The following is an 18,484-nucleotide window of genomic DNA, read 5'->3' as shown; positions in this document are numbered from 1 at the left end:
GCTTAGGTTGCCTGGAGTTTCACCACTTTCCATAATTTCCTGTCCCCTCCCTGTGATCTGCAAAACTAGAATGGATTATGCAACTAAAATATAAATAAAATCTGCTCAGTTGTATAATTTATGCATGTTGCAGAATTTGACTTTTCATATTGCATAATTTATTTATTTTTCATTTGGGCTATTTTGATACTGCTTAATCACTGAATTTCTTATCTGGGTTGTCTGGGGGCAGTTAAAAAATAGCATGGAGTTCACTTTGCTTGGAACATAATATTTCTTTCAACTGATAGAAGGTTTCGCTGGACAGATTGGCTCAGGTATGGGGAGTCCTATTTATAAGTGTTTCAAAGCTTCATTTTCAAGCTTTGTAACCTTACAGCTCTCTTTGAAACTATTGGTTCCCTTCTCTCCCCACCAGCTCAGATTGGTTACGTGACCCAAGTGTTCACCAATTTATTGTCTCAATGTCGAGCTCCGTGTTTCCTTCAAGGTACGCATGGAGCTCCCCGGCCTGCAGAGACCCACACCATTCACTTCAGTGGAGGAGGAAGATCTGCCCATACAAAGAAATGTGAACGTGGATCTACTTCCTCCATTAAAAGAACCAGGCTTTGTGGACGGGGGGGCTCCATCCGTGCTCCTGTGCCTGTAAGAAATCACTAGGCTTGGGGTTGCTTGCCTTAGTTTTCCCAAAATGCAAAATGGAAGACAAAAAAATGCTTTACCTTGCTATGCGCTTCGAAAGTCCCTGAGTGAAAGGTGCCCCCGATAAGTTTTGTTTTCTACCAACATGACATGGCTCGGACAGGCTGGGACACTGACCAGTGATGTAGGGGAGGGAGGTGCAATGAATCTCTCCCTCTTGGTGGAAATTGGACCACCCATTGCCAAAGGTCCCTTTGGTCCCCAAACCATTGCTTATTTTTGTAAGAATGGATGGCAGCCATAAGAAGGCTGTAACACAGTGGTGGTGGGAACCTATGACCCTCCACAGCTTCCATCATCCCTGACCATTGGTCATACTGTTTGGGGCTCATGGGAGCTGAAATCTGGCACCAACTGGAGGACCACAGGTTCCCCATCCCTGCTGTACCAGGATAAATGCAGGGCCATCACTGGGCTTGTGCTAAAGCTGCCTCAACGTGGTATCTTCCAGATGTTGTTGGATTCCAACCAGTCCAGCCAGCATGGTAAGAGGGGTTTGGGAGCTGTAGTCCACCAACATCTGCAGGACACCTGGTTGGGAAAAGTTGCCCTAGCCTAGGGTTGCCCAAACTTGGGTCTCCAGCTGTTTTGGACTCCAACTCTCATCATCCCTAGCTAGCAGGAACAGTGGCCAGGGATGATGGGAATAACTCGAGACCCAAGACTGGGAAGCTTTGCCCTAGCCCATAGAACATATTTGGAACCCCTAAGAATGGACCTCCCGACACTCTCCGTAGCCTTGTCCTTTTGGTTCTCCGTCTCTTGGCCATGCTAGAGTGTGACGCAACCCTCCTACGTGCTCTGACTATTGTAACGATTTCCAAGCACTGCATCTTTTACCGACAGCATCTCGCTTTCTCTCTCGGTTTGCTCCTTCTTATGTGCGTTTAGGGAGAACCATAGTGAGATCGAGAGACGCAGGAGGAACAAGATGACCCAGTACATCACCGAGCTCTCTGACATGGTGCCCACCTGCAGCGCCTTGGCGCGCAAACCTGACAAGCTGACCATTCTCCGCATGGCAGTGTCACACATGAAGTCCATGAGGGGCACTGGGAACAAATCTACCGATGGAGCATATAAGCCTTCCTTCCTCACTGAGCAGGTGGGTGGCTTTCTTTGGGAAAAAAGGCCGTGGCCCTGAACGAAGGGGTGGGAGCCTTCAGTGCAGTTTCACACTCACGGCAGCAAGCATCTGTTTGCCACCAACGGAGAAGCGCAGTCAAAGGTTGCCCCACTTTGACTGCACTTCCCGGACGGGATGGCAGATCTAGACTTGTTGTTGTGCAGTGGGTGGAAACTGCCCTTTGAACCCCTGTGCCTTTCAGTCTCCAGTCTACTAGTCTTTCCATCTACTAGTGTGATGCAGATGTTTGCCATACTTGGGGGTGGTGTGATGCAAAACACACAGCTGCCAAGGAAAATGTCAGCCAGGGACTGTCTCTGGTGTAGTGCTAAGTTCAAGTAACTTAGCGGTTTACCTCTGCTGGTGTGAAATGTTTTAAGCTAGTGGAATGTCATTGTGCAGGAGAATGCCGGTAGTTTCGTTGCGAAATACGTGCAATCTGTTGCGCAGCAAGTTTCCATGTGTGCACCTGTTGCATTTGGTTCCCCTGTTGCTCAGTGTTGAAATTCACCCGTCTGCTTGTGAATGAGCCCTTGCACTAGCAGAGAACATTAGATACAGGCCCGTATGCCCCCAGCCTTCTTCTGTATGGTATTATTTGTGTCATGGCATGCCTTGGTTTCCTTGCTCCATGGAATTGTATTTGAGGGAGCGGGGGAGAGAGGTCTACATCACTGCTATGTGGCATTGTGAAGCGATTTGTACAAATTAACAAAGGATAGAGGGGTGATCATACTTGGAGTATAGTAGGTTCCAACTCCTGGGAGAGCTGACTGGCTGGTTATAGGGCCATTGCCTTGTGCTGTAGACTTCTGTGAAGCTGGGTGTACTGTGAGGGGCTCCTTCTCTTGAGTCAGAGGATGGTGCCTGGGTGGATCCTGAATAAGATACTGGCAGTTCTCCCCACAAGGAAGTTGCCTGAACCTCATCAGAGGGGTCATGAGAATGTGTAGCCCCAGACTTGCACTTCCTGGTCTGGCGGCACGTGCATAAAACATCTTAGTCTGCATTAAAAACATAAGGTAAAAGGAATGGGACTTCATGTGCACATGGGACTTACCACACCTGCTCCACAGTTGTGGAATACTCCCTTCCTCTGCAGACACTTGTCAGCATTTTCAGAAGCACCATAAAAAAATATTTGTCGTTGCGGCGAGCTTTTGGTTGTTGTGGGTTGAGCTCGAATGAGTGCCACCCCTTTTCGTATTAGTTTTAGTTTTGTTAGCTATATTGTGTTATCACTCGTTTTGGGAAATGGCTTCTGCATAGTTAAGTCTTTGGTTGTATACTTCAGAGGTTTTCAATCTTTTTTTAGTCCATGGCTCCCTTGAGCTTTCTGTGGCACCCCTGTGGGGCTTAGGAGCCCAGTTCTGTCACCCATTGCACGCAGAGCTGGTAACCTCTCACCCTTTTTCAAAGACCCTCCCTTGTGGAGGGTTCCCTCAGCCTCCTCTCCCCTCTCCTTGGGAATCCTCTAGGCAGCCGCAGCTGCCTCCCCCCAGTCTCTGAGTTGCCCCCCCCACCCCAAAGAGAGGTGCCTCCTCACACTGCCCCCACAGAGCCCTGGGATGCACCCCCTGGCCATCTCTAGAGGCACCATTCCTTGGTAGCTTGTAGCCAGGGCTGCTGCAACAAACAGCTGTGCAAGCCTTTGGGAGGCAGAGACACAAGAGGGCATCAGGGGAAGGAGGGAAGGAAAGAGGGATAGAGGCTGGTGTTGACTGCCGCACCCCTGACCATCATTCAAGGTACCCCAGGGTGCCGGGCACACCGGTTGAAAACCACTGGTATACTTCTTCATCCGTTGAGATCAGTAAGGTAAGCCAAACATATATGTGACTTCATCTGTGGCCCAGAGTTATCTCCCCTGCATTTGATCCAAATGAGAAGATTGTATATGTGTAAAAGAGTGGGGGTTGGGGATGCCATAGGTAAGACTAATCCCAGTTCCAGATTTGCACATAATTGCAAACTGTGGTTAGCTGGAGACAAAAGCTTATGACTTCCTTACAGAAGGGAGGGGAGGGGGAGCTCATACATGTAACATTAAACCATGGTTTAGCAGAGGGACGGGGAACCCATGGCCCACCAGATGTTGCTTATTTTGTAGCCTTTGACTTTTGTGAGGCCAGGGATCCATCATAAGCTGTCTAGGTTGGGGCTGAAGCAAGTTGTTTTCCAACCACATCTGGAGGGCCACAGATTCCACCTATTAGCGAGTTAGTGTTATGACCAAACCAAGATGCCGGGCAAATTCACACAATCAAATCCTGACTTAATAAGCCAGGGTATAAATGAAGTCTGTTCAGCTATATGCAGCTACATACCCATGCCCAGGATTTTGCTTTTAACTACAGTTTCCTGTTACATGTGTAACCAGAAACTGTAGCTACTGGCTTACAGCTATTGGCTTACAGGCAAGCCAGCACATTACATTTGAAACGTGATTTGATCTCCTGACTTGCTCTTGTTGTTGCTGCTATTGTTATTAGTATTATTATTAACTTCATTTCCACACAGCTTTATGTTTTAAAGAAAAAAATCCCTAAGCTGTTTACAACCCAATAAATTTCCATGTGCACAGCTGCTGTGTTGGGTTCCTCTGTTTATCCACATTAATACTTGTCCTTGCGAAAGTGGACAGGGAATATTGAATGCATCCCAGTGAACAGGAATGACAGACTGAATGCGAGTAAAAGAAAGCAGTTCACTAAACTACTGCAGTTTTATCCAAATACGTTGTCCGACAAAAGCCGGCCTTTGCTAATGGAAATGAATACAGTATTGAAAAGAAGTAACACAAAAATAATTATGCATTCTTGTTAAAAATTGCTTTTCATTTATTTAGGCTTGCTCCCTAAATTACTTGTTTCTTCTCCTTTTCTTGGCAAGGAACTGAAACACCTCATCCTTGAAGCTGCAGATGGCTTCCTCTTCGTTGTTGCTGCTGAGACAGGCCGAGTGATCTATGTGTCTGATTCTGTCACTCCTGTTCTCAACCAGCCCCAGTCAGAGTGGTTTGGAAGCACTCTCTATGAACAGGTTCACCCCGATGACGTGGAAAAGCTGAGGGAGCAGCTCTGCACATCCGAGAACTCAATGACAGGTCAGCGGTTTCCCTGAGCTGTGCACCTATCGCTTGGCATTCAGGACAGAACTTTTTCTTTTCTTTTCAAGCAGTATAAAGTTTTTGGCTGTTTTCTGTGTGATATTCCAGCGTGCTCTGCCATCTTTGCTTTGAATGTTGCCGATCTTGAAGGGAATTTTCAAATGTTCCTTGGGCACTGTTCACAAAATGGCGGCCGTGAGGCTGTGGCCTAGCACAGAGAGGCTGCCACATAGCAGAAAAGAAGACCGGGTCAGAAAAATGGTATGGTCATCTCCCCCTCCACATCGAAATGCCCCAACCAGTAATCCAACCGCAAGATACATGATCCAAACAGGCCTGATGGTCAGGTTCTTGAGTCGGTGAGGCAAGTCTGCTCGTCATCTTCTCTCATTGACAAGTTGCGCAAGTCAAGGAAACAACCTTGGGATAGTTGTTATACCAGGCCATCAAGGTTTCCTCCTATTGGTTTCTGCATCAGCTGTGGTTGGTAACCAAAGCTGATGACCACCATTTCTTAGTTAGGATAAAATGGAAAACTATGGCCGAGGCTTCCTGATTTAATTGCTGCATGTGTATAGGCACTCCATGTGTAAAAAAAAAAGGTTTGTGCATTATCTCTGCTTATTAAGCCGAGATATTATCGTCTGAACCAGCTTGTTCACACTTTTAGAGAAAGAAAATGCTAAAAATTGCCACTTTTCTTTGGAAGAAATAGCAGGTGCAGGGCCCTGATCCGGAGCATGCCTGTTTCAAGGTGTGACTATAAATTGAACATATAGTTCCGCTGCCCCACACACTACCCTTTGGCCACTGTTGCTGCTCACAATGGGCGTAGGCAGGGGGGTAGCCGCCCCCCATCAAATAAATAAATAAAAATACTTAACTAAGGTTCTTCCCCTCCTAACATGAAGCCTCCCCCCCCCCAATAAATTATGGCTATGCCCATGCTTCTTGCCTGCAATCTCTCTGCTTTCTTCCTCATTGTGAAAATTTAGATAATTGGCTACTTGGGTTTCTCATCTCCCTCGCCTGCCTCCCTCTCTGGCTACAATCGGTCTCCATCTTTGCTGATATAACCACATTTTATTTCTAAATATGCAAGTTTTAAGCAAGTTGTTTTGTGGGATTGTTTTTTTTCTTTTTAAGTGTGAATAATAAAATGTATTATTTGACCTTAAGAAGGGGGACAAGATAGATCTTTTCTTCTGTGGTTTTAATGGGAAATTCAGGTCAAGGAGGACAAAGGAGCACTCTGACATTTTCTTTCTGTTGGTTTAATGCTGATGTAGGTAGTTTATAATGGTTATCCTTTTTATCTTAGCCACTGTCTCAAGTTTATTTTGGCTGCTGCCTTCCCATCGACTTGGCTCCGTGACTGAATTTCCATCTAATTGTGTTTGTGTGTGTGTGAGAGAGTGTGTTTTTGTCTTTCTAGATCTGTGTACATGTTTTTCATTTTATGATTCCATATTCTGTTTATGGGTTTAACTTCCTTTTCCTTATGATTGTGACCTTGAACTTAGTCTGTTTTTGCTGTAAAAAAATTCTTTCAGGCAGTTATAAAAGGGCTTGAAAAGATCTAATTCTTGGCAATTCAGATTCACATGTGGCTCTGGCAGTGTAAGCGTTCCTGCTCTTCCCTATGCTGTATATCTTAACACAGCCTTGGGTTTTCTTCTGTGCTTCTGTTCGTTTTATTTATTACATTATTTCCTCCAGAGAGCTTAAAGACGTGGTCCTCATCATTCTCATATTGTTTTTGCAACAAGCCTTCCAGGTAGGGTGGAGAGAGAGAGAGAATGGCTTGACCCAAGGTCACTTCATGACAAGGTTTGAGACCTGGGTCTGCCCAGTCCTAACCCTTCACTCTAACCATTGCACCACACTGACTCCCCATCCATGTTATGTACCACAGGCTGTCTACAATGATATATCACCAGCAAAACATCACAATGTCTGAAATAAGGACGGAGCTATGTCGAGGTGTTGGCTGGCTTCATTGTGATTTTTGCAAAGCACACACACATCATGATTCGTGAAATACTGCCAGGTCAAAAACTATGAAATTGATATGATAATGGACTTCAAATGGGTTTTGGACGATATATCGCCCAGCCCTAGCATATTCCTGCATTGCAGGGGTTTGGTCTAGATTATCCTCTGGATCCCTTCCAACTCTGTGATTCTATGAGAGAGACCTGGAGGGCCACATTTCTCCCCCAGGCCTGAGGTTTCCCATCGATGTTGCAGATTGTGCTGGTCCCTTACTGCATCATCCCTGATCTATGCCATGCTGGCTGGAGCTAATGGGAATGGTCGTCTTAACAACAACTGGAGGACGACAGGTTCCTCACTCCTAAATTAGAGTTTCTAAATTCCCCTTTCAAAGACTTCTGAGCTCATGCCCATCACCACACCTTGCGGTGGAGCATCACAACCATCTCCTCGTTTCCGGTCAAATTGTCCTTCAAGGATGGAGAAATCTGACCTTACACAGAGTCAGGTCACTGGACCATCTAGCTCAGTGTCCTCTACAGCTGGCTGGCAGCAGCTAGCCAGGGTTTCAGAGAGGCGTCTCTCCCAGCCCTACCTGGAGATGCCTGGGATTGAACCCGGGACCTTCTGCATGCAAAGCGGAAGCTCTGCCACTAAGCTATGGCCCGTTCCCTTTAGGCTCCATCTACTCAGGAAGTAGGTTTTGTCAGGAGCACAGTGGAAAAGACCTACTTGTCTTTTGGGGCCCTGTCCATCACACTTGATGTCCACTTAAGCCTGGCCTTGCAGTTGTCCAGAGAGAATGAAACCTTGTTCCAGCATGCTCTCGTGGGCTAAAGCGGCCGGTTTGGGGAAACTGCTGAAACATTTAAATGCGTAGTATAAGCAACTGTTTCATTTTCTACTTCTATGGTTTGGCAAGCTGTGGGAGAGCAATGGGGTTAACGATATCAAATAAAATAGTTTGGGGAGGGACGGAAGGGAGAGCTACGTGGATGCCTGAATTCGGAACGTTGGCAAACCATTTGGGCAGCCCCTGGGCCTTTCTCATACTTTTTTCCCCCCCCAGGGAAACTAGTTTTGTACTGAAGGAAAGGTCAGCAGAAGCCTTGAAAGAAGAGCATGTTGTTGTGTAGCCAGCTGTTTTGTTTTGCTTTTGGCTTTTTTCTTTCCTTACTTACACACACACACAAGTCCTGTTCTCCACAGGCTGCCGGAAACTTGAATGTGCTCAAAGGCTTCTCTGTAACTGGCAGCTATTCAGGATATAAAGGCCATTCAGGGAACCAACTGGGTTCAGTTTTTGGTATTCTTCTGCCTGCAGCAGTGCTTTGACGTGGAACCTGAGAAGGCATGTCCCAAGTGCTGTAAGAATGGAACTGTTGGTTATTTTATTTACAGTCTTGCTATGGCCCTTCTCCTGAACCTTAGACATTTTGTTTTCATTGAAGGTATCCTGCCCGTGAACAGTGGTCTTTCCCTTCAGCCAGTACCCTGAGCCTTTTTTCAGATCTTTCGCAAGGGGAGAACAGTTTGTAAGGCTTGGAGAGATAATTAATTAATGAAGCACATTAAGGCAGGTAGCATAATTCAGAAGTGAAACACGTTTCTGTGTGTTCCGGATGTGTTTATTTAAGGAATTCTTACCTTCAACCTCTTTTGTTCATGAAAAAATCCAAAGGCAGCTTATGGTGAAGTTAAAAACAAACAGTGGGTGCCACCACCGAGAATGTCCTGTGTCAACTATGTCCTTCCTTTACCACAACTGGTGGTGGGAATGTAGAGCAGAGTATAGAATATATAAAGAATATATAAAGGAGTTTCATGAGAAAGAGATGATTCTAGTAGGCTAGGGTGGGGAATTTGTGACCTTCCAGATGTTGCCAGACTAAAACTCTCCATCATCCCTGGAGCTGATGGGAATTGTGAGTTTAACAACATCTGGTGGTACACGGGTTCCCTGTCCCTTACTAGGTTAAATGACAATTCATCCGCCTGTGCAAGACAGCTGCTTCCATGTTCTTCTAGGACATACCATGTTGAGTGTTCTTTTATAGCAGGCTAGTGTCAGTTGCTGGTTTTCAAGGACTGATGGGGGGAAATAATTCTAATCCATATTAATGTGTATGATTTATGCCATCTGGATTAATTTTGGAGAAGAATAATGTGGGGTTTTTTGTGAACTCTTCCCCTAATCAAGCTTGTGGCTTTGTAGTGTCTCCTTGGAGAAATTTTGATAGGTTCAAGTTTCAGGAAAACAGTTGATCAAAGACGTAAAGTATCTGCGCCTTTTTCCTATTGTGCAACTGAAAAGCATGACTAAGCAGATTTAACCAATCTTATTTTGCTTGGCACGAGCCTGATTGCGCTCCCCATTCACAGTTATTTTGTGAGGAGCTATAGCAGGAAATAAGCTTTTATAATGGAAACAGTGATAGAGAGTGAAGACTGGCTTGTTTTGATTAGACGCCTTTTATTGAATTAAAGAGCATAAGTTCTGCAGTGACTTTGCACAAAAAGCATTAGACTGTAATATTGGAATCTGAGCCTTGTAAAACAGTAGGGAGTTTGCAGAGATCTGGACAAAGAGGCGGGGGGGAAACCTTCCATTTGGAAACCATGAGAACTGCAGATGTTGATAGCTTCAACAGCTGCACCCGGGTTCAGTTTTATGTCCAGCTTTCAAGGAATGCTGTTAGCAAGCAAAGTTTGTGCACCCAGAGAGAATCCAGATGTTGTCCGTGGAGTCAGATTGTCTGTGCGTGGTGCAGGATTAATTAATCAGCGGAGCAACTTCGAAGCAATTTCCAACATCAGGCCAGAAAAAAAGGATGCTATAAAGAGGATGCTGTTAGTCATTGTTGAATAAATAACACCAGAGATGGAAATTTGGAAATAGCTTTGTTGTTGTCCTTTTAAAGATCAAATAAGACCTTTTCTGCAAATATTGTTTACTCCAATGCTGTTTCTACACTTGTGATTTTTTCCTACTGGATGTCATTTGATGTAGAGGAAAATGATAATTTACAAAAGTAGTTGTCGTTTACCAGATCCAACCATTGGTTCATATAGCCCTGTATTGGCTATTAGGGTTGAGGGAACCCCCTCCCTGCCCTCTTTTGCCTGTTATTCAGCACTTTTCTCCAGAACAGAGAGGTATGGGTGCCCTTGAACTCTGAAGCCTGCTACCTTTTTGGTTTCCCTTAGCACAGATATTCTGTGAGCTCTCGGGTTGTATAGGCAGTTCCCGGAGGAAGCATCCAGGCTTTTTCAGATTTGAAAAAGTAAGAGGAATAAGATTAAATAATTGCTGCTGTTTGTCAAGCCACCACCCCAGTCCTTCACCAGCTTAGACACTGATGCTGAGGTAGCAAAGTGTGGCAGATTTCCCAAGGTAGCTCCTGATTTGGGCAATTGTCTTCCATTCTCAACGGGCACCACATTTATCAAAACCAAACACGCCTTGGTTATTCCGGAGGCACTTCCCAATATGATTACGGCGTTTTGAAGCAAAGCGATATCTCGGAAAGTCAGCGCCAAATCAAAGCTCCACTGGATAAAGACCAGCTCCGGAATCACTCCCAGTTCCAGCAACAATGGTCGCAGGGAGGGAATTTGTGATACTGGAGCTTTCCCATTTTCAGTCCCAGGTGGTCATAAATATACAAGCAGAAGCCTGATGTGCAAGGCTGGTTTGGACATGACACATCCTTCAGAGGCCTCTGCCCAGTGAGTTTCCTTTGCCGCAGGGAAGGGGACTACATCCTTAGAGACAGACTTTGCATACAGTGCCAATCTAAAAGCTGGGTAAATCCTTGGTATTTGCATGTGCCCATGTGCTTTTAAAACATATTCCTGTAGTATGGGGATGTGTGTGCGCACATATGCTTTTAATCAAATCTCATCCATAAAACGAACGTTATTTAGAAGTTCAGGACTAGAAGTTTCTTCATACACGCAACCTTCTGAACTGATTGCTAGAAGAATCTTCATGTTGAGGTACGCGAAGGTGGAATTGTTTTGTGTTCAATAGCAATGAAGGATGGTTGGTTTGATTTTAGGGAAACTCAAGTAAGCCCTGTATCCTACCAAGTTTGACACCAAACTACAGTGGTACCTCGGTTTACGAACTTAACCCATTCCGGAAGTCTGTTCTTAAACCAAAACTGTTCTTAAACTGAGGTGAGCTTTCCCTAATGAGGCCTCCCGCTGTTGGTGCCCTTCCACCGTTTGATTTCCATTCTTAGACCGAGGTAAAGTTCGCAAACTATGACACTGCTTCTGGTTTTGCGGAGTTTGTAAACCAAATAGTTCGTAAACAAAGCTGTTCTTAAATTGAGGTACCACTGTATATGCTCCTTCCAGGAAACTTCATTTCCTCTCAACAGACAGACAGCATTTTGTGGCCACTGAGCATGCTCAGCCCTCATAGTCCCTCCCTCCTTCCCTCCATTATGCTTTGCTTATTACCGTATTTTTCGCCTTATAGGACGCACTTTTCCCCCTCCAAAAATGAAGGGGAAATCTGGGTGCGTCCTATGGGGCGAATGCAGGCTTTCGCTGAAGCTTGGAGAGCGAGAGGGGTCGGTGCGCACCGACCCCTCTCGCTCTCCAGGGTTCAGGAACACATCTGCAGCCTAGGCAGCCTGCCGCCCGGCGCGTAGGCGCCCTGAAGCAGAGCGCCCCGCCTGCCGGGCAGACATCTGCAGCGTGTTGGAGCCCTGTGGGAGTTCCCCGCAGGGCTCCCCACGCTGCGGATAGCAGCCTGCCGCCCGGCGCGAGGGATGCCCTGAACCAGAGCGCCCCGCCCACCGGGCAGACATCCGAAGCGTGGGGAGCTCTGCGGGAGTTCCCCGCAGGGCTCCCCACGCTGTGGATAGCAGCCTGCCGCCCAGCGCGAGGGGCGCCCTGAAGCAGAGCGCCCCGCACACCGGACAGACATCGGCCAGCCCCACAAGCTCGGGGGACAGCAAGGAGGCGCAGCGCCACCATCCCGCTGTTCCTCGACCTGGTTCGGTTTCCCCGACCTGGTTTTGGGTGGGAAATAAAGGAAAAAAATTTTTCCTTTATTTCCCCCCAAAAAAACTAGGTGCGTCCTATGGGACGAAAAATACGGTAAATGTTTCTTTTGTACTTGTGCAAACCTTGGGATCAGTGGCGTAGCGTGGGGGGTGCAGGGGGGCCGGCCGCACCGGGCGCAACATCTGGGGGTTAGGGTTAGGGGGCGCAAATCCACGGGTTAGGGGGCGCAAATTACTTGCCTTGCCCCGGGTGCTGACAACCCACGCTACGCCACTGCTTGGGATTAGCCCACTGATTACTAATCGTGTGTGGTGGGATTCTGGCTACATCAGAATCCATATTCAGGTAATGAGATTGCCATTAGTATATAGAATAGGAAGGTGCCTTGTAACTGGCCAGACTATTTGCAAGGTGACTACATCTCTGTTTTGTTTTGTTTTGTTTTGTTTTTTGTTTTGTTTTGTTTTGTTTTAATTCTCGTGTTCTAGTTCAAATTTCTGAGACATTAAATTTCTGAGGTTTAATTCGTGTTTTGAAATTCTGTATGTTGTATATTTTTGAATCACTTTACACCACTTTGAGACCTAGATAGTAAAAAGTGGGGTATGTGTTTTTAAATTAAATAAACAAAATAAAAAATAATTTGACCACCTCAGGGAAATAGAGCTTCTGTGTTCAAAACAAACATACCTCTGAATGCCAGTTGCTCAAGGAGGGAAAGAGAGCAATGTGGGAGGGAGCTGTTGCCTTTATGGTCTGTCTGTTGCCTTCACAATAAGCCAATTTGGGGAGAAAGATACTCTACTAGATGAGCCGTCTTCCAGTTGGGCTCTCCTTAGGATGTCAGTGAATGTATTGTGTGCTTCTATGGAGCCTGACCCAAATTCCTACTTGCTAAAACCAGAGAGAGTTTTTGAACCAACAGTTCACATAGCTTAAACACTCACAAGAATGATGAGTTTAGAGCTTTTTGCCTGGCTTGCTTTGTTGTTGCCTTTTGGATGTAGAAATGGCCAGTGCTGTCCCAACACTACCACATCAGCACATGATACCTGTTTTTCAGCAGAGTTATGAGCCTCTATGAGCTTTCTGGCATAGTTAATAATTAAAAAGATATATAAAAAAGTAACAGTTTCCATATACGCTGGCCAGTTGCCCTTGTTCCAGCCTGAAAAGTGTTTTGGAGCTCAGCGCTGCTAGATTTTGTTTCTCCTAGGCAGGAATGTGTGTTTAGAGTGGGTGCCTCCAGACTGTCACGCTTTTGCAGGAGGGATTCCAGTGCAAGCCAGAACTTTGGGTTCACACAAATAAGGTGGATTAAAGCGCTCTGTCACCCTAGCACAGCCAATCCACTTCAAAAGCGAAAACTAAATAGACCTATTGCAGTTGGAGAAGTGATGGGGAATGGTATTGAAAAGCGTGGGGTGAACAATTGACTTAATGGGAAGAAGCATACACACAACACAAACAAGGGGAGTTGAATGCTTGTTGTCATAGAAGATCCCTGCAAATAAATCAGGACAAATGATCAGGAAAGACTGGGCATAATCTGACCACTGTAAACTTTGGACAAGCAAAACAGACCAAATACTCAACAAACAGGTCAGCTTGAGGAATCCAGTATCCTAACCGTTTTCCTATTTAAGCTCCTATAGCTTTGATTAGAGCTCAGCTTCAAACTTGTCCATCTATAATTAAATTACCCGAGGGCTTCCCATTCCCCCCCCCTCAAGCTTTGATTGAGGTTCTCATGGAACAAGGCCTTTGTGCACACAGTAGACACCTTAGAGCCTTCTGAAGCTCACAGGGGGTCTATTTAACAAATCATGGAGAAATGGTACCGTGAAGGTAGGAACAACTATGTTCCAAGCCAAGTGTGAGGAACCTTTTCGTCCTCCAAATGTTGTGGTCCTGCAACTCCTATCAGCCCCAGCAGGCATGCCCAATGGCCAGAAATGATGAGAGTTGTAGTTCAGCAACATCTGGAGGGCCAAAAGTTCCCCATGCCTATTCTAGATTAAGTCCCAAATCTGTGATGCTTAGATCACATTATTGAGCCCTGATGCAATTCTCTCTTCCCAGACGCAACAGCATTTAAACACAGGATATGAATTCTGAGCTTAGCTTCTTTCCAGCACCGTGTGTCTTTTTGGGTGTGATACATGCACAAGATAGGGAAGGTATTTTTCTGAAAAAAAATCTATTGCAAGACCCTAAAGGCATCCATAAGGTAAAGGTAAAGGGACCCCTGACCATTAGGTCCAGTCGTGGCCGACTCTGGGGTTGCGGCGCTCATCTCGCTTTATTGGCCGAGGGAGCAGGCGTACAGCTTCCGGGTCATGTGGCCAGCATGACTAAGCCGCTTCTGGCGAACCAGAGCAGTGCACGGAAACGCCGTTTACCTTCCCGCCGGAGAGGTACCTATTTATCTACTTGCACTTTGACGTGCTTTCGAACTGCTAGGTTGGCAGGAGCTGGGACCGAGCAACGGGAGCTCACCCCGTTGCGGGGATTTGAACCGCCGACCTTCTGATCGGCAAGCCCTAGGCTCTGTGGTTTAACCCACAGCGCTACCCGCGTCCCAAGGCACCCATAGCGTTCTTCTAATTTAAGAATGTAAGAAGAGACTGGTGTACCAGACCAATGGCCCATTTAGTCCAGCATCCTGTTCTCACAGCGGCCAACCAGATGCCCCAATGGGAAAGTAGCCAGCAGGATTCAAGAACAAAAGCACTCCCTTCACCTGCAGTTTCCAGCAACTGGTATTCAGGAGCATTACTGCCTCTGGCCATGGAGGCAGAACATGGCCATCATGGCTATCAGCCATTGATGGCTTTATCCTCCATGAATGTGTCTAATCCTCTGATCACTGCCTCCTGTGGGATCACATTCCATGGTTTATTCCATAATTTCATAGGAATTATGCTTGCTCCCTCTAAGTGCTTAGAGGAATGACACAACCTTGGTCCATTTGTCAAAAGGCATATGTACTTGGAAAGTCCCTTTAGCCTTCTGAGCAAGATGAAGAAAACATTGGAATGGGCATCCTTGAGGGAGAGGTGGGGGAAAACCTGACAGAAAAGGCTCCTTTACAATTCCCTTGCTGCAGTTCAGCTGTAGTGGCTGCCAGCAAAAGCTATAAATATCCCTGAACTATGCTACATTTCAGTCATGTTTTGTTTTGCTTTTATTGCCCTTGATAAGGATCCATGCTTCCTTGGAGCAGTGGGAAAACCATGCCAGTAAAAGTTATACAATGTCCATTCTCTCTCACACACCCAGCCTCATTCTTTCCTTTGCAATCCAATGAGGTCACTGCAAATAACACCAGAACACATGGAGGGCCAAACTGTTCCACCGATAATTGGTTTGGTGTTGGATTGTTGAGTCCAATGGTGGTTGGCTACGGTTCACCTTGTTTTGGATGCACTGAGAAGGAGGGACAGGGGACTAAGACACAGAGAAAGTTTTGGTTCATACAGAAAACTTGGTCCATTGGCAGGGCTGATATGGGGCAGGTAAAATAAAGTTCCATAGTGTTAAGGGTATTGGGTGGTTGCTCGAGAGCAATCAGGCAAGATGCCTCACTGGCCTGTTCTAAAGCTTTATTATTGGTGCTAAAAACCTTTACAATGCAGAGCGCCTCTATTCCATGTCTTGCTCATTCACTGGCAGAATCTGAGAGTGGGCGGTCCTTAAATCTTCCCCAGCAGAGTAGTCTCTTGACTCCCAGTCTATGCCTCCCCTCTCTCCGCGAAAGCCTACTGCGCAAGGAAGGCTTGGGTAAAGGGGAACCTCCCTCCTCCCCGCTTTGCCCAGGCAAGGTGTCCTGGCACCATCTTGCATCTTCCAAGCCCTGCATCTCCCCACTAGAGGCGTGGCTTCCTTCCTCCGCTGAGGAAGTGCTGCTTCCCACGATCTTTGGGGGCTCTCTGTAATCCATCCGCCCTTTCCCCTCTCGCCCCTGAGCCGATGGCAGTTCCCTGGCACATAGTGTCAGCTCTCATATATTGGAGGAGCAAATGTTGGAGCCTCCAGCTCCCCATTGGATGTTTGTGTGGACAGGTGTGTCTTCTCCGCACCTGCCCATGTTACAGTTATGTGTAAGGGTCAGACTTCACTGCAGGGGCTACCGGCCATTTGCAAACTGGAGAAAGTGTTGTGAGAACTCACAACTGAAGGCAAATGAGCATAAATGGTCACAAATCCAATACATTCAGGATTGGCACAGTCTATAAGAAATCCAGTTGCAGCAGACGTAACCTAAACTTACAAGAACTTATAATAAGACTAAACCTTAACACTATAGCACGCAGAACAGAGCACTAGAACAAAGAGATAGAAAGAGAAAGTGAGAAATCAGGCTCTTTCTGGCCTGACTTATAGTCAGCATGACCTTGACAGAAAGGATAGGAGAACCAGCTTAAACCAGATGTACTCAGCTTCCCAGAAGGAACAACCCAAACATCAGAAGCCTTCTGCCTGTTTCTTTCACATAGAAAGAAACCACCTAGAACACTCTTGAATTAAGTAGAATAGGAAAGATCTCTACACATCAGAGCAATACTTTCTGTACTAAGAAATGCAAACTGCCAAGAACCACACACACACTGCAACCTTTTCTATTTGCTGCAAAAAAGGATACAATACATTCCCATCCTTTCTTCCGGGTGAGCTTGGAAGAGCTTGGGAATTCCTCCTCTTTTTCTCTAGGTACTTCTGACCGTTAGGTCCAGTTGCGGACAACTCTGGGGTTGCGGCGCTCATCTTGCTTTATTGGCCGAGGCAGCCAGCATACAGCTTTCAGGTGATGTGGCCAGCATGATTAAGCCGCTTCTGGCGAACCAGAGCAGCGCACGGAAACGCCATTTACCTTCCTGCCAGAGCGGTACCTATTTATCTACTTGCACTTTGACGAGCTTTCAAACTGCTAGGTTGGCAGGAGCAGGGACTGAGCAACAGGAGATCACCCCGTCATGGTGATTTGAACCGCCAACCTTCTGATCAGCAAGCTCTAGGCTCTGTGGTTTAGACCACGGCACCACTCATTTTTCTCTAGGCAAGTGTAAATGTCTACATTTTCTTCTCATGCAACTGCTTTAATCTACTTCAAAACTAAAGTCGTTTTGGGATGATCTTTTGGGGTGCTCATTATGATTGTAGAGAAGCTTATAAACTATCAAATTAGAGACAAGACATTCAGATTTGCATGCAGTAATGAATAAGTAGGATGCAAATTAACCTCACATCACCACCACTATCACCAAAGTAGCCTGTATGTGGAACTACGTATCTGCCCCATGAGATTAGGTCAGGGATAGCCAACAGATGTGTTGCCCTCCATCATCCCTAACCATCATCCCTCAACCATTCTGGGTGAGACTGATGGGAGTCTTCCAACATCTGGAGGATACCATGTGGCTGATTCTGGATTAGGTTGTCCAATGGATGTATCCTCCGGAAGGTGGTCCAGAAGAGATTGACCCTCGGGCAGAAAAAGTTTCCTCTCTTCTGCTTTGGAAGCTCCCTGTTTTCCTGCCCTGCTCTCTTGCTAGACATTGTCCAAGCGACTAAGAACAAGACGTGTTTTTGAAGGTTACTAGAATGTTTCTTAGAAGCACAGATGTCAATTAGTACTTTGGTCCAGCCAGCCTTTGAACCAGAGGTCCACTTCTAATTGGAACCACATCAGATAATGTTTGTTGGTGAACATTTTGCTCCCGTTTTTGACCATTTCCTCTTGTTTTGCTACATCTCCGTCTTGGGGGTTCCCCTCTCCCACTTCCCCACCTTTTCTTCTTGCACCAAGAGAAATATGTTTTTGGATCCTACCAAGATTCTTCTGGTAGCTTTCATTCCTGTTTTCTGTTTGTCTTTTCAGAGCAGCCTGTGGAGTATTTTTCTTGGAGTACAAAGCCATCTTTTGTTATCTTGTCCAAACCAAACTAATTTGTCAGTTTTCTTATATCAACTGAAGGGAAAGCTGGAGGGCAGAAGATCAGGAGGGTGCAGGGTTGAGATGCGTCAGGTTAATTGATGGGAGATTGAGCTTCCTTTTCTTTCTTTGTAGTTAGGTACTAGGACACTGAGTTCTGCTGCAGAAGGTGGGGTGATTTTTCTACACAGATTAAGGACTGTTTTACAGAAATCCTGTATAACCCTGGTTGGTTTTCCTCTGTTGTTGCTAAAGGTTGGCTGAAAACTAGGCTAGGATACCATGGCTTGAAGGTGGTTTGCCAAAAGCTATTTGTGCTGATGGAGGCAAAGTGTTAATGTCTGCGACCGGCAAACCATGGTTAAGGCAGTTCTCCACCTCCTGCTGGAATGCTTCTGTATGCTCTCTAGGGCTAGCTAAACCATGGTTTGGCTGTATGTCTGGGCTCTTGCCAGAATTGAAATTGTTGTTCTTTAGTCATTTAGTCATGTCCGACTCTTCGTGACCCCATGGACTAGAGCACGCCAGGCACTCCTGTCTTCCACTGCCTCCCGCATTTTGGTCAAACTCATGCTGATAGCTTCGAGAACAC

The 18,484-nt window shown here is 46.1% G+C and overlaps 1 protein-coding gene across 5 annotated transcripts in view; it reads left to right on the top strand.

Annotated features, from left to right (window-relative positions):
• Positions 1–18,484, top strand: part of ARNT2 (aryl hydrocarbon receptor nuclear translocator 2) — a 148,469-nt gene that overhangs the window by 49,487 nt on the left and 80,498 nt on the right. For all 5 annotated transcript variants that reach the window (XR_014541656.1, XM_083586516.1, XM_083586515.1 and 2 more), the window contains exons 4-5: positions 1,597–1,810; positions 4,724–4,937. Coding sequence is in view for 4 of the 5 variants with exons in the window: in XM_083586516.1 (XP_083442642.1) it covers positions 1,597–1,810; positions 4,724–4,937 (428 nt within the window). In the remaining variant the exon portion in view is untranslated. The remainder of the gene's footprint in view (positions 1–1,596; positions 1,811–4,723; positions 4,938–18,484) is intronic.

This window comes from Podarcis filfolensis (assembly GCF_964270895.1).
Source record: "Podarcis filfolensis genome assembly, chromosome: 14".
Taxonomy (NCBI): domain Eukaryota; kingdom Metazoa; phylum Chordata; class Lepidosauria; order Squamata; family Lacertidae; genus Podarcis; species Podarcis filfolensis.
Note: the sequence above shows the minus strand (reverse complement) of the source record. Positions and strands in the feature narration are given on the sequence as shown.